The sequence below is a fragment of the Oryzias latipes genome, chromosome 9 (genome assembly GCF_002234675.1).
Source record: "Oryzias latipes chromosome 9, ASM223467v1".
NCBI lineage: Eukaryota > Metazoa > Chordata > Actinopteri > Beloniformes > Adrianichthyidae > Oryzias > Oryzias latipes.
In genome coordinates this window covers 6,347,386-6,366,474 of record NC_019867.2, presented here as the reverse complement: position 1 = coordinate 6,366,474, position 19,089 = coordinate 6,347,386, and the positions used below count along the sequence as shown (strand labels likewise).

Sequence of the window (19,089 nt, the reverse complement as noted above, 5' to 3'; positions counted from 1 at the left end):
TTGTCCAATTTAATTTATTTTAGCGATACAATAAATGAAATGAGCGATCTTTTTTAGGGGTCAGAATGAATGATTTAGTCATTGGCTCATTTTAAAAGATAGAAAAAAGATTTTTTCTAAAGCTGTTTGCTATAATGCGTTAAAATTTCTAGAAAACGTCTTTCTTTTTTGTTTTTGTTGACATTTGAGACTTTTGCAATCCCATCAAAAAACAAAAGCACTCTATAGTCACTTACTTTCGAAACAGTATCACATTAATATTTATTGAAAACTGGCTATGTCAAATGTGGCTTTTATTTTATTTTTTTACAATTCCCGAACAACTTTATAAACCAACAAAATATAAACAACAGCGTATCTATGAGTATCTTTGATTTATTATTTTGAGTCAATCACTGCAATGAAATAATTTTACGATTAGACCTCTGCACCTGTACACAGGTATTTGGGTCTTGTAGTGGTTTGAGTGAAAGACTCCAACTGATTCAGGTTTCACTACAGAGGGGAGCACCAGAATTTTGTTAGTTTTATTTGATTTTTTTAATTTAAAATGGGTTATTTCAAGCAATCAAATAAGAATAGTACACAAAAACAATACAATCATCAGTTATAGATTCATACAATGACGAATTAAACTTAGGAGAATTAGACATATTAATAAATATTGCTTGAAAGGGAGTGGAAGGAAGGGAACTTATATAATCCCACACCTGTTCTACCGTAACCATGATTTATCAACATCCGGTTCATAAATTTTATCAGACAGAATTCAGAATCCTTAGGTATCAATAAAGCACATGACAAAAATGAATTACTTAAACTATCATGTACAAATAACAATTTTAGAAATCAACATGGCAAAAGCAGATCATTTATCCAAAATATATGCAGATTATGTTACTTATTAAAGTCATTTATATGATTAAAAAAATAATACTATATCAGTAAAATAGACATAACACTGTTTCAAAAATCATCATAACAATAATTTTATAAATTTTATAAAAATCCAAACCCCCACTCAACAACACTCATAACAAAACAACAAAATTAATGATAATTAATTTCTCAAGTGAAAGTAACAGTTAAAATATGTGCAAAATTATGTTACATAAGAAAAATCATGAGTCAATTTTTTTTATTTTAGTTAATTTTAAAAGCAAATTCTTAATCAAATAATACATAAATAATTACTACCTCTCAACCTACAGGTAGTCTAAATAAAAGTACTATTGAATTTTAACTACACATTTTTGCAATGGGTCTTTTTGTAGTGAGAAATATTTCAATTTGCTTTGAAACTATAGCAGTTTTGTAAAATTTGAATTATTCTACATTAGTCATAATTAAGCTTTTTTATTTGATTTATAGTTCAGTAAAATGACAAAATAACACACAACCTTTAAAATAACAATTATGGGTGGAATTTTATGTATTTTAAAATGCAGAATTTTACAAAGAGACATTTTAAAGCAAAATTAAATATCTTTTGGTTCAAAAAAAGTTATACATGTTTATTTTGTTTGTTTATGTTTAATAATTTATCAAGAATTGAAATTAAATTAAATGTATTTATGCGCTGAACGGAGGGCAGTGTGACGCCATATTGTTTTCAGATGAGTGGGCGTGTTGTGATTCCAGTGACGTCTACAATTTTGTACCAAGTGATTGGTTCACAGGTTTGGCGCCACAATTCTAACCGGAACATTTCCTACTCCACTGTGAGAGCGCAGAGCTTGACAGCTAACAAAAACAAATCCCCGTCAAATACATTTTATGTTGGTTTTAACGCTCTGGTGTAATCTGGAACTTTTATATTTGATATTGCAACATGTTTATCACAGATATTAAAAAGGATTTTTATGAAGTTGTTGCCAACCAAGTAAGTTTTTAGGTCTAATTTTGTGAATTTGTTTGCTAGCAAGCTAATATATGAAGTATTGTAGTGTTCAAGTACAAGCGCTCGGTTCAGTTGTACATTTGAGACATTAACATCTCGTCATAATATCGTATGTCTGAACTTTAGAGAGTTGCACTTCTGGTTGCTGGGGACATCGACGCTCTTTGTGCCTGTAAAATCCTGCAGGTAAGAAGATAAGCCAACTTAAGAAACTACTCTGTTTAACTTTTATCCTCAGAAAAGCGGTTATTTGCGGTAGTTTTGTAAACACTCTTTAAATATTTGAGTAATTAAATATTCTGAGTTTTACAGAGCCGTATAGATAGACGCAGAATTCAACCAACCTACACATCTGAAGCAATTTAATATAAGTCCTAAAATTGTAATTTTGACTTGATCAATATTTGAAAATTAATTGCAAGTTAATGTATGTAAAAACAAATGCGATTTTTACAAATAAATTGATATTTATAGTTGTATTTCTGCCTTTTTATTGCTTTATGTTTAGGAAAAATGCTTTTAAACTTTATTTAATTAAGTGTATTGTTACTGTTATAAACTGCATGTTAGTTATACATTATAGATTGATTATATATACATGTTGGAACGTCAGACATGCCTGTTTAAGAGCAATATGGTTTGTTTTTCTATTTAGTCAGTTATTTTACATGGATTTAAACTACCTTTTTAGTCTCTAAAAGAAGACATTCGGTGCTGATAAAATATTTGTTTTCAAATCAGTGATGAAAGTCTTCCGGGAATTCCCGGAAATCCGGGTTTTTGAGCAAACCGAACGTACTTTCCGGGAAATAAAGACCTGATCTCTACGGACAAATCGCTTTCCGGATGAAAAAATGGTCTGTAATCGGCAAATTTTAGCTTTATTTTCTATATTTTTCCGCGGATCGCTTCCTCTATGGGCGCGGCCATCTCTCGTCTTCCCGGCCTATTGACCAATGACGGGACGTTTTAGTTGCTTTCGGATGCGTCGACGGGTCTGATTGGCTCTGTCTGCACCACGTGGTCAGCGTGACTTGCTTCCCTAGAGACCAAAACCGGCGGACCGACGCTAAACTTTCACAAACACATCTGAAGAGTTTGTGATCAAATTTGTGTTAAAATAATGGCGGGCATCGTCATTATTGAGCGTGGTCACGACCTCAGTTGTGAGAAGACGATAAAAAACAAATTGAAGTGGTCTTGGCTGGAAGAAAAATATTTTTAAGGTCAAATGCTTTTTGTGTAAAATAATCTCAAAACCAAATTCAGAAATAATTTCTCTTTTAGTTTTGAGTTTCAGTTTTTATTTTGAATACATTTCTCTATCTAATTTATTTGTATTTCCTAATTACCATGATTTAGTTCAGTATAATTGACATTAATTATAAGTATTTGGTGGTTTGGACCCAGACTCCCTTAAAAAATAATGTTTACAATGTTTAGCTTAGTTTGTATGTTTGTTTTGATATTTCCCAGATTACTTAGTATTGGTGTTAAAGAATTGATGTATTATGTTATAGAATTATAGTTTAAAGCAGATCCCATATTTTGATGTAATTATAGTTTGAGAAAACAGTGCAAGTGGATGTTGTACATCAGTCATTTCTAAAGCAGAAATAATGTACAAATAAATGAGGTATTTTCATAGAATATCATAGTTACTGGTGTTCTTTTTGCCATTTGGGGCTTTGATGTTACTATATTTTAGCAATTGTATCTTTTGCAGATTTTAGGAAAAGCTTAGATTGTAGGATTGTTATACTATGAGCAATGATCCAAATTCTTTTTTAGGACCAGCAAGTCCTTAATGTTAAGTCAAACTAGGGGTTTGAATGACAAATCATGATGCTCCTATTAGTCTTAGTTTCTTGATTAAGAAGTGAATAACGAGCTGCCAGAATGCACCAGAATGCATCTAAGACTATGTATTTTTCAAAAATTTCTCTCTGCGCCGCCATATCGCTCAAAGAAAAGTTCAGGGATTTTTTCCTTGCCTGACTTTCATCACTGTCAAATCTAATTTAATTCTTTGTTTTGGAAGTGTTGGAAAAATGGCTGATTTTCCTATTTGCTTTTATTTCTAGGCGTTGTTTCACTGTGACCACATCCAGTATACACTTGTTCCAGTGACAGGCTGGCAGGAACTTGGCACAGCCTTCCTTGAACACAAAGAGCAGGTAAACTTATTTTTAAAAAAAGTGTCACTCCTATGTTTGACTTGAAGTTGATAATGTTAAAAAAAAAATCTTTCCTTAATGATTATTTTGATTTTGTTTTAGTTTCGTTATTTTGTTCTCATCAACTGTGGGGCAAATGTTGACCTGCTGGAAATGCTGCAGCCCGATGATGACTCCATCTTCTTCATCTGTGATACTCATCGGCCTGTTGATGTTGTCAATGTTTACAATGACACCCAGGTGATGCATCATGATCTGCTTTTTTCACGTTTAGGAGTAGTAAACTCTTGAACAACAAATAAAACACAAACTCTTCAGCTATTTTCTGATTCAGAACATCTTGTTTATCAATGAGCTTTTTTTGTTCTTACTTTTGCTGCAAATATGAAAACCACGTGGAAACCACTTCTGTTCATTTCCCCACAGATCAAACTCCTGATCAAACAGGACGATGACCTGGCTGTGCCTTCTTACGATGAAATCTTCAGAGATGAAGATGAGGAGAATGAAGATGACTCTGGAAATGAGAGCGATGAAGGCTCCGAGCCATCTGGGAAGCGAAGAAGATTTGATGAAGTGAGCTGAAAGAGTAGGCCTAACGGTACGGTAGAACTGACGATAACACAGGCATGTCTTTGTGGCTTCATTGAAGGGGGCCGTGGAGAGGAGAATAGAAAGACAGCGAGTGAGAAGAGAATGGGAGGCTCGAAGGTGATTTACTGCTGTTGGAGTTTCCATTAGTGTGTGCATTTGTTTAATTCTAGCTGTTTCCATTTGGCAGAAAGGAAATCTTGTTTGACTATGAGCAGTATGAATACCACGGGACATCTGTGAGTATTTATTTTTACAATTTTTAAAAGTTTCTGCCCAGTGAACCTACACTTTTGTTTTTTCTGTGCTGCACTCATCAGGCTGCTATGATGGTTTTTGAACTCGCCTGGGTTTTGACTAAAGACACCAAAGACATGCTCTGGTGAGCTTTCTCGTGGAGTTTCAGTCAGTGAAATAGTATGTTTCAGTGTCTGCTACATACGTTGATTTTTCGTTTCAGGTGGGCCATTGTCGGCCTGACAGATCAGTGGGTTCATGATAAAATTACACAGTAAGAACATTATCAGCTCATGTTTCATAACAAAGTGTCTTTATCAGGGTGCTCACGCGGTGACTCCATGTGACTTTCCTTTAGCATGAAGTATGTGACGGATGTCGCTACAATGCAGCGACATGTTTCCCGGCACAGTCACCGTAACGAAGACGAGGAGAACTCACTGTCCATCGACTGTATGAGGATCTCTTTTGAATACGAGTAAGCCCAACTCCTTTAATTATTTCATTTCTAGTCACTTTTACATAATTTAAATCGGTGTCTCCAACCTTTTTCGGGCCCTGGAATCAATTTCATGTCAGACAATATTTTCATGAGCCGGTGTTGTGCTAAAGTGGGCATCAAATTTATTATTAATTTCTTTTTTTTTAGCCTCAAGTTTCCCAATAAATTTGAGGGTAAAGTCTATCCTTATTAAAATGTCTGCGGCTGCTTTAGACTTTATTTGTACTCTAGAGTTTGGGTAGGAAAATGTGTTTTAGGTTTTCCCTTAACTCATACTTGTCAGAGTGAAAGCTTAAAAAAAAAAGGATGCAGATTTTAGCCTCGACTGGCTTTCAAGGTACGATAGATTTAAAAAAAAAAAAAGTTCTTTTCTAAATATTCACCATTAGAGCAACTTTATGAGCAGCATCCTTATCAGTAGCCAGTTGCTGAATATTTAACATTATTTTTTATAGTTGTGTGGGATCAACTGTTGCAATAAATCTGTATTTTTAAGTAAAGACTCTTGATTTTTCTCTATGAAATGGAGCTGTATTTTATTTTGAAGTCGAAGGCTCTTCTTCTGTTTCCTCTCTGGATCTTGTTAACTTTGCTAGCTTGGGGATTTCAAATTGGTAATCAGCACAGCTGCTTTAAATAAAAGTAGCTGATGGAGTTTCGACACGTAACCGAGCGACTTGACATCATTGACTGTCAGGGTTTGACATGCCTAAAGAATGAGCCGGATGTGTTGGAGAATCCTGCAGTTTTCCAAAATAAAACTACCTTCAAAATGAGGTTATGAATAAAACGGGAAAAATGTAGGATGTTTTGTTTTTTCTCTGTGGCCCGATACCAAAAACCGGTATCGGTCTATGGTTCAGGGGTTGGAGGCCACTGCTTCATATGAAATGTTTTCAGTTTCAGCAGTGACCAAATCTTTCTTCTTCTTCTTCTTCAACCTTGTGCCTCAGCTTGCGCCTGACGCTTTACCAGCACTGGTCTCTGTATGAGAGCATCTGTAACTCCTGCTACACCTGCTGCCACTTCAAGCTTTGGACCCTAAATGGCCAAAAGAAACTCCAGGAGTATTTGGCTGATATGGGGTATGCTACTGTGATTAACTGATTTTTAGCTAGCAGTCCATGAACGATAATAATGTGTGTTTCTGTTTTACCAGGCTACCCTTGAAACAGGTGAAACAGAAATTTAACTCCATGGACATGTCCATTAAGGAAAACCTAAGAGAGGTTATTGAGGAGTCCTCTAACAAATACGGGTGGGGGTTTGGCTTTAAAATACTTGTCTTGCTGGCTTTAAAAAAAGAAAGAAAAGATGGAATGCTTTATTTTCTTGGTTTCAGTATCAAGGACATCCGCATCCAGACATTTGGGGCTCAGTTTGGCTTCAAGAACCGTTTCCTGGCGAGTGACATGGTGCACGCTGCTGCTGCCTTGCTAGAAAGCACTGAAAAAGATGAAAGCGACACAGATAACTTCATTAAGGCCCTTGATTCACTTTCAAGGTCAAAACTTTACTTTTTTTTTCTCATAAAAAATCTTTTTGCATCAGATTACAGAAACACCTTATCTGTGTTTTCTGGTTTTGTACAGAAGTAACCTGAACCGCCTCCTGTCTGGCATCGATCTGGCCAAGAAGAAGCTCATTGCCATCCAGCAGACTGTAGCCAGCTGTATTTGTACCAACCTCATCCTGTCACAGGGACCTTTCCTGTACTGTTACCTCATGGAGGTACAGGCCTCCGCCTGCAGTTCCCGACAGCAGTCAGTCTTTCTTCTGTTTTTCAGTCCTCTTATTTTTCATTTCTTCAGGGAACTCCTGACGTGAAGCTGTTTTCAAAGCCCATGGCCTTGAGTCTGCTCTGCAAATACCTGCTGAAGGCCTTTGTCCACTCGGTATTTATTTAAACAAAATATGCTGCTGAATTTGACATTTTTTATAGCTCTTTTTAAACATTTTTTTGTTGTCTAGACGAGGAACAAACGCTGTAAGTTACTGCCTCTCGTCATGGCTGCTCCCAAAGATGTGGAGAAGGGAACCATCATTGTTGTGGGAATCCCGCCTGAGTCGGAGACATCTGACAAAAAGAAGTGAGTCATGTGCCTCTGGTCTTCTTTTTAGCAAAATGCTATGTTTTTTGCTCCTTTAATCTGTATTTTCACTTAATAGCAATAAAAAAAAAAAGCTTTAACGCAGCCCTGCTGGACGAAATTTGATTTTTCAATTACAAATTCACCTAAAAGTAGAGCTAATAAGTTATGAAATTGTTCGGCCTTCCCTTTCACCTTTTAATAAGGGAGACAAAACCTCATTGAGCTTTTTAAAACTTTTTCTGCTATAAAAATGATCCTGAATAAACAAGTTTTCACAGATTCACCTTACAATAACATTATATTTACTTTAGAGAACAATATAACAATTTGTGATTTTGTCTGTGGTAAACTCTCCCTGAACCGTGTAAATATAGGTCATGTGTTTAATCTTTTTTTTATTTTTCATTGTGACTATAACCATAAAAGGAACTCTTACAGATGTAATGTGTCTGTTAGGGAAAAGTGAAGATGAGTATTTTTTAAACCTTGTTTGCCTGCATTATTTTTTTATTTCTTCAGAGGATTAACATTAAGGATGAAACTAAAAAAAGAATTCTTGAACTTTGTGCAGATATAAAGAATAATCTGTTCTGAAAAAACAGAATACTAAAATTCTTTCTCCAGCCTTTTCTTACATTATAATTTTATCTTCAAAACCATGTGATAAAAAACTATTAAAGTTTGTTTTAGAGGTAAATCAGCTGAAATCTTGTCAAGAATCCAACTTATTTCAACTAATTGGTTGAATTCCGAATTCTTTCTGATATTTGTACAACTCCATAACTTCTTCGCCCTGACAGTTTCTTTGGTCGAGCGTTTGAAAAGGCTGCAGAGAGCACCGGCTCCCGGACTCTTCATGACCACTTCGACACCTCAGGTGAGCCATGAATGTTGGGTGTAGGTCATTTTTTTGAACACTTGGTGGTAGCGTTGCCTCACTTTGACATGCACCTTTGATCAGCTCTTTGAAAAGCATCATTAACTATATATCTTCCATTTTATTTAGTGTTACAAGACATGAAAACTGGATTTTCAAACATTTGTTTCCAGAGATGTTATTATCATACATTTTCTTTTTGGAATTCTTTCTTTTACTTTGACGTCTCTCTGGGTTTACAAAGGCGCTAAAGTCTGCTGCGTTGTCTTTGCAGTCATCGAGCTGAAGACGGAGGACAGGATAAAGTTTCTGGATGCACTCATCACACTGCTGTCATGAACGAGTCGGCAGACGAAGGAATCAGCCGTGTTCTTTGTTTTTATTTTCTGAAGCTTTTCTTTAGTGTTTTGTGAGTAAATTGTACAGTTTTTTTTCCTTATAAATGTTTGTCCATGTTTTTGAAATTCTCTCCCATTTTAAATAAATCAAATGAGAACTGTGGACTGCGTCAGATGCTTTTTCATCAAATGTTCTGAAATTAAATCTGCGTGAGTCCATTTAGGCCTTTGGGGAGCTGATTTCCCTTTTAATATGTAGCCACACGAGGGCCCTAATCTGGGTTCCCATGTACCTGTCCCCAGCCCGGAAAAAACACATGGTTGTGTCAGGAAGGGCATCCGGCGTAAAATCTCTGCCAAACCAGCTGTGCAACTCGGTGAAAGCTGATTCACCTGAAGGAATATGCTGAAAGGTGAACAACATTTCCCTTTTAATATCATATATGGTTGAATATTTTTGAATGGAGATGCTGGAATGAATGGAAACAGGAATAAAGGATTTAAGTTGAACTACACGAATCATTCTGTTGTTGTAAACTAAACATTTCTCTAGAAAACTTGAAACATTTTGAAATCAATTATTGATTTAGCATGCATGCATGTAAAGAGCATATTTTGTTTTGCAAATTTTCACTTACAATCAGAAAATAATGTTTACTAGTACTCCACGTGGTTTTCTATTCAGTTTGATAATACTGAAGCTCTAAACATGAGACGGGGGTTTTGGATCTGGCGCTTCCTAGTGAGATGTTTTTAAAGAGCTACACTAAGATTTAGAGGTTTTATGCTGTGTTGCCACGGCTGCATCTTTTTCTGCTCTGATTTTAAGTGCTGGAGATGCAGTTTTAACATTAACTGTTGACGTGAACGTTAGGAAAGAAACTAGTTTAAATGCAGAACCAAATTAAACCCCTCAAAGTAGGACAGGATGTCAACATTTTCAAAAACCTTTTTGTTTTATTTGGACAAATATTGTTGTTTCAGCGAGGTTAAATGCAAAATCATCTTTGAAATAGTTTCTCCAAAGATATAAAGTATTTTTACTCCTTTGGAGTTGATTCGTAATGAAGTTAACACCTGGTTTGTAGAGCAAAGGTTCATGTAAAGTCGGCCGAACCTCCTGTGAAGGAGATGCCGGAAGCTGCTCTCTGCGGGACACTTAAGATCTTTATCAGGCCTGGTTCAGGATGAAATCCTGAAGGTTTGTCTGGTTCTTTATGGAAACTACCAGATTGTTGGTTAAAGCAAGACTGTGATGACCTGCAGACCACTGAAAAATCCATGTTTTCTATACTGTTGCTCGAATATCCTCCTCTTTTACTTTGCTGAATTGTTGACTTCTTTGATGGCATTGTTTACAGTTTCTGCAGGAAAGAATAATCCCAGAATCCTGCAGAGGAAACTGTCATTAACTATTTGAGACAAAATCACAAATTACTTTAAATGAGCTTTTAACAGGATCTCATTTTCTTTTTTTGGTCTCCCATCGTCCTGAGAAGACCTTCTGAAATGTTCATTTCACACACCACAGCTTCCAAAGATCAGAGATTAAAAACATTTCTGAGAAACTACACATTTTTGTGAGAAGAAAGCTTTAAAATGTGATTTAAAAATAAATTAACATCTAAAACTGCTTGTGTTTAGGCTTTAATCTCCTAAATGTTACCTGGATGTGTTATATTTTAAAAATTTTAGTCTAGACTAAGACAATAACATCCAATTTCAGAACAGAATCGACTTTCTGTAGGATCTTTTTTCCCGGCCCATGGCGTCAGCTTTGAATTTAGCATTTCCGTTTCTATCAGAAGGCATCTGTGTTCTTTGAGATGAAAACCTCAGAAATAAGCAGCAGAAAGGAGGTGTTTGGTCAGGTGCTTCCTCTGCCTTTACGCCGACAGGAAGAGACGTCCTTTCGACTATTAGGATCACACTGGCTGCTTTGAGGTTGATTACTTTGCTGTAATTTGCAGGATGTGCTGATGTTTGTTTATGCAACATCTCTGTCACGCACTGACATGAAGTCCTAGGCATACAGTACTCACAGTAAGTTTGGATATAGTATAGTGTTTGTTTCACTTTACAGATTTTCAGGACAGGGAGGCAATCGTATTGGGGTGATAGACACATCTCATTTTGTGCGTCTTCATGTCATCATTCAAACAGCCACAAACACACAACATCTCTTAACGGATGAGCAGCTCCACCTGGCCATAGAGCACCTGAATCTCAAAGTTTCATCTGCAGCAACAAGACACAGAACTACTGACAGACTTTGTGACAGACCCAGGAATGGACACAAACCGCAACCATGAACAGTACCTAAAGATCTCTGCGCTCAGACGTGGTTTAGCAAACGCCGCACAGCTGCAGGCCCGTTTACCAGATGTGAGAGGTACTGGGGTTCCCAGACAAACCATTCATAACCAACTCACCACAAGACCATGTGACCAGGACAATGCAGCAGTGGTCTACTGTCCTGGTCATTGGTGAGTGTTGGGTCACCTAGCACAGAAATGATGGTCGCTTTGGTGGAGGAGGTGCAACAGTCCGGGCAGGCATCAAAACCAAAACCAGTTTGATTGTAGATGGTCCAGTCACTGCACGAGACATCACACCGGCAACACTTCCAACTTCCTGTTCATGGGTGATAAAGCTCCACTACATGCAGCCAGAATTGTCTCAGCCGGACTTCAGCCGGTGGGAGTCCCTCATATGGCCAGCAATGACCCCTTGATAGAGCGCCAGCTGAAGCAGAGACGGGATGATCGTACCCCGCTCACAAGTGCCCTGGTAGAACTGCATGTAGCACAGAACAGAACAACATCATGAAGCCAGTGAGGAGCACGAGACGTTGCTGTCAAGTCATTGGAATAAATGTTGGAAATACTCGCTATTGACATGATCCATTTTTGTTATTTATGGTAAACCTTAATTTTTGTCTTTATTGTTGAGGTAATAAATTTTAAACTAAAAAAAATGTTTCTTCTTCTCTTTCCTTTTCAGTGATATCAAAGGGAATGTTTACGCTTTTGATAAAAATTCAGACCAATTAGGAGAAGCACTCAGGTAACAGTATCTCTAACTTATAGAGCGTAGTGTATATGTCTGAAGTCTGTAACCACAAACCCTGAAACAGCAAAACCATAAGAGGAACAGAAGGAATTTCTGAACTAAATTTCTCGTTTTTAGAGGTTTTTCTTCTGTCAGGATGGTTTTTATGAAGTCTTTGATCTTGTTACAGCTTGGTAATTGCTTTTTCAAGCGGCTATTGTTTTGTCATTTTCACGCCTCCCTGACAGAAACCCGATCGGAAACAGTGGGACATCCACCTGTTCATCTTTGTCCCCGTCGCCCATCAATCACTTTCCAACCCCCCTCCTGCACCTCTGGTGAAGTGAGGCCACGGCATTGTACGCCTCCCTGCATCTGAGGAATGCACCATGCAACATACCCAAAACACACACACACACACACAGAGGAGAACCATCCCTCCATGCAGTGGGAGGGTCACACAGGCGGTTTGGAGATGTGTGGAGCTCTATTTTCAACGTTCACACTCAAATAGTTGTGTTTCCTCAACAGGGCTGAGCTGCTCAGTGAGGCATCAGTGATGTGCACCACAGAAACCACTGTAACAACCCCTGAACTTCTGACAGACAAAGGATTATGGGAAAAAAACAGAAATCTATTTATGTAGGTCTGCTTTTGTTTTTTCAACTTTGAAAGTAAATTCACGTCATATTTTACACTGATTGGTGGTTCTTCTAACTTGTCCTTTTTATAAACAAACATATTTTATTTTTTGTAAAGTTTAAATATTTGCTTTAAAGCGAACAGAAAAGTTCACAAAGGAGGACCTGTGGTTGAAGAAGAATTTAAAAGGGAGGATAAATTCCTCATCCCTGTAAGCCGGTAGGCAGCTGTTTACCTGTTCCTGCTGTGTCTCTAACAATCCCAAATTCCAGATGGGATTAGCATGACTGGACTGCTTGGGACAAACAAATACAGCTGTCTGTTTGCCCCGCTGCCGTCTCCGTCATCACGTTGTGAAGGAAGGATCCCTCTCACATAAAGACTAACGTGTCTGTGATGTCTGAGCAGCCATGAAAGCATCTCAGAGGTCCTCGTTTCTTCTGGAAAGCTTTGTTTTCTTGCTTTTGCGTCTTTGAGCCTGCCAGTCATCACGTTCCCTCAGTGATCCCCAAACCTCGTCACCTTTAACCTCTGCAGCTCAGCTGGAGGCGAAAGGCTCCAAACCTTTCCTCTAAGTCGTCATAAATAGCAGATTTTCCTCTTTAATCAACATCGTGTGCCCTTTTGTGTAAGCTCCATAGCTGATCTCAAAATCTTACTCCTCAATCCTGACAAAACCAGTCTAATGATTTTCCCTGATAAACAATCCCCGTAACTACTGTTGAAAAACAGTTGTTTTTAAGAGTAAACAATCACCCTATAAAGCATGGTTTTGTGGCTGTTGGAGGAAGCTGGAGGAAACCCGCACATGCACAGGGAGAACGTGCAAACTCCACACAGAAACCAGGGCCTTCTCACTGCACTAACCACTGTGCCACCATGCAGCCCTCATAATTTGAGCATCACTTCGAATTACATTTCTAAAATCCTGATGATCAAAAATAATTATCGTCTCATCTTCTGCCTATTTCTTCGCAATCTTGTGTTGGTTTTAGTGTAGTTGTGAGGATAGATGCACTTGGGAGTGTAGTTTTTTTGTTTGTTTTTAATTTATAAACATAAAGTTTTAAATTTTGTCCCATACACCATCACATATATATCAATGTGTCTTTTATAATTATTATTTTTTACAGAAAAGTCTTCTCTTTTATATTTTTTCTTTTTGTGTACTTTTATGGGAACTAAGATTTCATTTTGACCCGTGGTTTTCTTTTAGTTTCTCATCTTGTGTCTCCTTTGTTAGAACTGACAACTTCACTACCACCAATAAACTATTAACTATTAGTTTGCAACACGTTCCCCGTTATCTGATCATCTACTAGGCATCTAATAATTATCAACCTATCATTAGTTTCCTTACCAAATTCATCAAAAAGTAATGATTAATTAAAGGCTGGTTACAGCTTGTTCTTCTCTGTCCCTTGTGGACATTGTTGCCAAGTATTACCCTTAAAACTCCTACTTATGCAAAGAATGGCTAAAAATGTTTGCTCTTAATTCTACTTTATGATAATCTCTTACTGTTTTACTTTATAACTTTATACTTGTTTCACATGATGGTTAAATACCACAAATGTTCCTCTGAGGTTTCAGGAAGCTCCTCAAAGCTTTATAAACAGTTTTTTTATTTGTATTTCCTAAAGTCACAGGCGTCATTTGATGGTTGTGGTCGCGTCCGGCCGCCATCTTAACATAAACTCACAGAAGGGACATATCCCGTGAGCTTGACTTTCTCTTTGTAACGGAGTTTGCCCACTGGGATGCCAGGAGGAGAAAAAAACGTTGCAGGGCGGCTCCAAATACTCCATCTGCAGTGGGGTGTGATGAGGGTGTCTTTTCTGTGGGTTTCTGTGGTGGGCAGCTCGGTCATGCAGGACCCCCTTTTGCACAGATAACAAGTTTCCTTCTTTTACACACGCTGTGGTCCCCTGCACAAGGCTTGAGAAACAGCTCATGTCTGTCTAGATAAAGGTCATTATTTTATTAAAAGTCTCGCACAGTTTTGTTTTTCCTCTGCAATGAAAAAACGTGAAAGCTTGGTGTAATTACCTGTCCATGAAGCAAGTCATTTTTACTTTACAAGAAATCTGATAAAAAGATAACAGAAAGGAGTTCCACACAAGAATGGAAAAATAAGCTAAAAAACACTGTTAGAATTACTTAAAATTAAAGGCTTTATATCCCAATAACATTTTTTTTCTAGTTCTAAGCAAATGGTTTGTTTTTTAGGAGTTCATGTGTACCTAATTGTAGTCCATCTTGATTACAGTGACAGAATGTAAAAACTAGAAATTACTCATTTTTGATCAAAATGTAAACAAACAATCGAGCATCTTAGTAAAAGTTGGCCCATCTTTATAAATCCTTAAAAAATCTAAAACTAGCACTAATTCTTATTTTTTGTTACCAAAATGATAACAATGAATGCCAGTCTAATTTTTCAGCATTTACTGAACTATTTAAAATAACATCCTTAAAATTTGAATTAATTCTACTCAACTGTCACAGTGGGGATCGAAAGTTTGTGACGTTCTATTATTGTGCATTAGAGCTGGCCAACCCTGGTCCTCAAGAGACACAACCCTGCCTGTTTTCCAACTCTCCCTGAGCTGCTTGATGCACAATGACTTCCTAAATCAGGTGTGTTCAGTCAGTCAGGATATGGAATCACCTGAGGCAGCTAATCTGGAGACAGCTGGGCAGCGAGAGCTGTAACCCTTTAAATAACACTGGGAGTTGGGTCATCTAGACCCACTAGACAGTGCGCTGAAACTTTTTTCTTCAATGATTTGTGATCTTCACTGGTGTCCATAGATTACATGAAATCTTTCCACCTTTATCCACCTTTGTCATGGAAGGGAGAACACGTCAAGTATGTCAAGTACAATGTAAGGGTGGGGTCATCTGAGATAGCACAAGGGTTAAAACAGGCAGGGCTGAGGCTCTTGAAGACCAGGGTTGGCCGGCCCTGTTGAGCATGAAGAAACCAAGGAAAGATGGAAAAATCTTTAAAAGACATCAGATTACAGATAAGGCATTCTTGTAATCTGTAAAAAAAAATAAGAGGCTTTTTTCAATCTTTTACCCTTTCACATAATGGCATGTGCAAAGGTTTGGGCTCCCTGAAGAACTTATAGCATGCACCGCCCCCTTTAAAAAAGCTGAGAGCTGACAGTGTCAGGAATTGTTTACGATCATCGTTTACAAAGACCATGTGATTTCATTTTAATTCTGTCTGATAGAAGTTATGAACCGGATAATGATAAATCATCTAAAGAAAATGGTATGGCAGAACAGGGGTGGGATTATATAAATTTGCTTCCTTCCACTCCCTTTCAAGCAATCTTTGATTTAATGTATAATTATCCTAAGTTTGATATATATTTGTATGAATGTATAACTTTTGATTGTATTGTTTTGTTCATTATTCTTGCTTTGATTGCCTGAAATAAACCACTTCAAATCAAAATCAAATCAAATTTCATTGATCTTGAATAAAAACTATGAAAAACATGTACGTATACTTACATGTACTTTAAACATCTAAAATTACTTTTTAAGCAAACCACACTTATTTTATAACCTGTTCTCAGCCTTATGTCAATGCATTTTTGACCTAATTCACTTGACTTTTCACGACCCATTTAGTTAAAGACGCTGCAGAATTTTTCCAAGTTGAACGCTGGCATTGTTTCCTTCTGGGTTTATTCTAGATTACATCGACAAATCCAAATAGTTTGAGCATCGCTTAGTTTTAAGCACTCACACTCATTCATCTCTGTGTTTAAGAAATCCAGAGAGCTCAGAAGCACATGCTCTCCTCCTCCTCCTCCTCCTCTTCACACCCTCCCTGTTCCGTCCTGTTTCTTGTTCCGTTGTCCTTCACACAGGAAGTCTGGTTGTGCTATGGGTTTAGGACAAAAAAAAACCTGTGAGTCATCAAGCATGTAGACTTTGTGGACATGCTGGAGAACACAAGATGGTGGATTTTTTTCTCTCCTTAACACCCCCCTCCTCCCTGATCTTTAAGCATGCTGCTCACTCATTGTTTCTCAAACAAACGGCTCATGGGGTCTTTAACTCTTTGCACAAAGCCACATTTGTCCTCCACATTTAACCACCTGCAGACTCTTGGCTTTACTGTCTTTGACTAAGCTCCCTTCAGCTGAGAAGTCTGCAGACTGGTTACTGGTTACACCTGCCAGCTGACTAAGTCTGAGTCAACCTAGATGGATCCTGAAGCCTCCCTGATTTCAGAAAGGATCTTTACTTCTTCTGATGCGGCGGTTTCACGTTACATCACTGCCATAAATCCTTACAGTTCCCGTTATTAAGTTTTGTTTGCTATAGGAGGGGGGGGGGGTCAGGGTCTGACAAGATGATGCCTCATCAGTGCAGGGAGGTGGCTTATCAGATTCTCAGAGTTTAACAGGAAAAGAAACTCCCCGTTCTCCTCAGAGTGATGACTGCAGACATCCGACATCGGGTCAGGTTTTAAGGCCCGTCAGTGAGTCAACTTCTGGAAAACAGGCAGCAAAAAGGTGCTGCTGTTTGTTTGTTTGTAGTCATGTCTCAACATTTGATTCGGTGATGTTCCCTGTAAACACAAGACAAATGCTGTCACAGCAGTTTGCAGTAGCTATTAGAAGCTTTCAGCAAATCCTTCTTCAGCCCTGCAGACTGCTCTTCATGTGTGCGTTGGTGTGAGTCTGTGCGTGTGTTTGTGTTTATGCTCGTATGTCTGCTGGCCAGGCCTTTTATTAGACTCATCCATACCACCACATTAAAGGCACCCGTAGCCAGGCAACTGCAGGTCCTGCTGGTTACCATGACGAGTGCCTATTGAATGACGTGACTGGCCCTATTTGCCTTCTTCTTACTGGAATGAGGGCTTTTTTAAAAGCAACCCCCCGCCCCAGGCCACTCACCCCCAGTCAGTTCCCTCACTTACACATAGAGATGCTCATATTGTTAGCTTTTCATCACAGTGGGTGACCAAAAAGAGTGTAACTAAAAATCAAACAAAAAAATACTTATTTCCTTTGTTTACTCACACAAACACTATTTTCTCTGATTTACTTAAAACCTGGTGAGCAGGACTGATGCCAAAATGCTAAATCCATGGGATTAAAATCACAATCTTACATCAATTTATGATTCATATCTCTGTTCCAAACCCAATTTTATTTGCTTCAGACTAGCTTCACATAAAGTCAGAATTCCCATAGATGTCACGTACCTAGCTGTGTGAAATGTCTTCTCCGCAATTGGTGAGCTGCAGACAAAGCCGTGTTTAGAACCATTTGGTGGTTAAACCCCCCATAGTCCAACCCCTCAACGCTGAGTGTCAAGCAAGGAGGCACTGGGTCCCATTTTTAGAGTCGTTGGTGAATTTAAACTTACGACATTCCAGTCTCAGGGCGGACACTCTACCACAAAGCCACTGAGCTGGTCTAATATACACCAATAAAATGATTAAATATTACATAGAAAATTAAAATAAAAACTCAAAAATGACAGTGTTTACATGTCTTCACCACTGCAAACTCTTCGTCTATACTAAATGTTTGACCTTAGATTGGTGATCAAATCACCGCAACCAGGTCAGAGATCAGATTTAGAAATAGGGAAACTCAAAATCTATATTCTAATTTATGGTTGACGTTAGTCAATGTTTTTTCAATCTTTTGAAACTGTGATTTCTCCAGCTAGAGGAAAACGCCAGAACAACCGGCTGGAGCTTAACAGTTCAAATGTTTTCAAAGGCTTTGGCAACCCTGTTTTTCTGAGCTTCTGCAGCCACAGAACTCCAGTGAATGGACCAACCTCTTCTGACAGGTCTCAGGTCAAAGCTCAAGGAAGTGAGCCTTTTTGTGCCTTTTTTGTACTTCAAAGCCGTGGAACAGCTTGGAGTGGAGCAGAACTTCTTCTTAACATGTTTGGCATTTGGCTGTACAGTACCTGCGCTTTAATTTGTTATTTTTCACTTGACTGCTTTTCTAATCTTGTTTTTGTGACACTTACTTGTTTTTTAATGTACATTCCTTCAAATTGTAGTTTAGCATTTCTAAGCCATTTGAAAATGTTTGAAACTTTTTTAGTTCTCATTTAAGTCTGAATTCACTCTGTAAAAATGATATTTAGAGCAAAACAACTTTGCATTTAAGTGCTTTTATCAAAAGTTTGCTAAATCAACTTTATATTTTTTTTCTGTTTTGAGTAGAAATATAACCAAATGAGGTTACTGAAATTATATATCCAAGCTCAAAGTCCACTTATTATTTTTCAGTCATGTTCTCCTCAAATAAAATCTCCTGCTATCAACATTTAAAGTTTTACATGTTCTTACACTCAACAGTGGTAAGCAGAACTGTACAGTGTTGACATAAAATCCTGTAAAAATGGTTGGAATGCACAGATGGACCAGCCTGACTGTATGGAAACTTTTTTTTTTTTTTGTAGTTTAAATGTTGAGGAGACCATATGACCTGCTAAGATTCTTAAGTCACCGAACAAAACAAGTATGGATAAGCTCTTGTAATCCAGTCACAGTTTTAAATCAGGTTGCTGTTGAACCGAGTCATGTTTTTCATCTTTATGGAATAAAAAGGTGCTGAAACTCATGGGTCTCTGTGTCATTCCCGGTGTTTGGATGCCCATAACGGTGCGTGAAAATGGCAG

General features: G+C 37.8%; 1 protein-coding gene across 1 annotated transcript; it reads left to right on the top strand.

The window, feature by feature from the left end:
- Positions 1 to 1,699: 1,699 nt before the first annotated feature.
- cdc45 (cell division cycle 45) lies at positions 1,700 to 9,168 on the top strand. Its single transcript, XM_004072178.4, has 18 exons — positions 1,700 to 1,882; positions 2,027 to 2,086; positions 3,985 to 4,077; positions 4,180 to 4,317; positions 4,504 to 4,653; positions 4,730 to 4,788; positions 4,859 to 4,907; positions 4,989 to 5,050; positions 5,129 to 5,179; positions 5,264 to 5,383; positions 6,361 to 6,492; positions 6,567 to 6,665; positions 6,750 to 6,911; positions 7,000 to 7,138; positions 7,219 to 7,302; positions 7,379 to 7,497; positions 8,301 to 8,377; positions 8,652 to 9,168. The coding sequence occupies exons 1-18, from the start codon at positions 1,832 to 1,834 to the stop codon at positions 8,714 to 8,716; spliced, it is 1,710 nt and encodes a 569-aa protein (XP_004072226.1). The 5' UTR covers positions 1,700 to 1,831; the 3' UTR covers positions 8,717 to 9,168.
- The last annotated feature ends 9,921 nt before the right edge of the window (positions 9,169 to 19,089 follow it).

Bases quoted from the DNA above. Each gene is read 5' to 3' on its own strand.
- cdc45 (XM_004072178.4), top strand. From the start codon at position 1,832: ATGTTTATCACAGATATTAAAAAGGATTTTTATGAAGTTGTTGCCAAC. The intron at 4,654-4,729 runs GTGAGCTGAAAG...GCTTCATTGAAG, and splicing joins AGCGAAGAAGATTTGATGAA to GGGGCCGTGGAGAGGAGAAT. The intron at 6,493-6,566 runs GTATGCTACTGT...CTGTTTTACCAG, and splicing joins GAGTATTTGGCTGATATGGG to GCTACCCTTGAAACAGGTGA.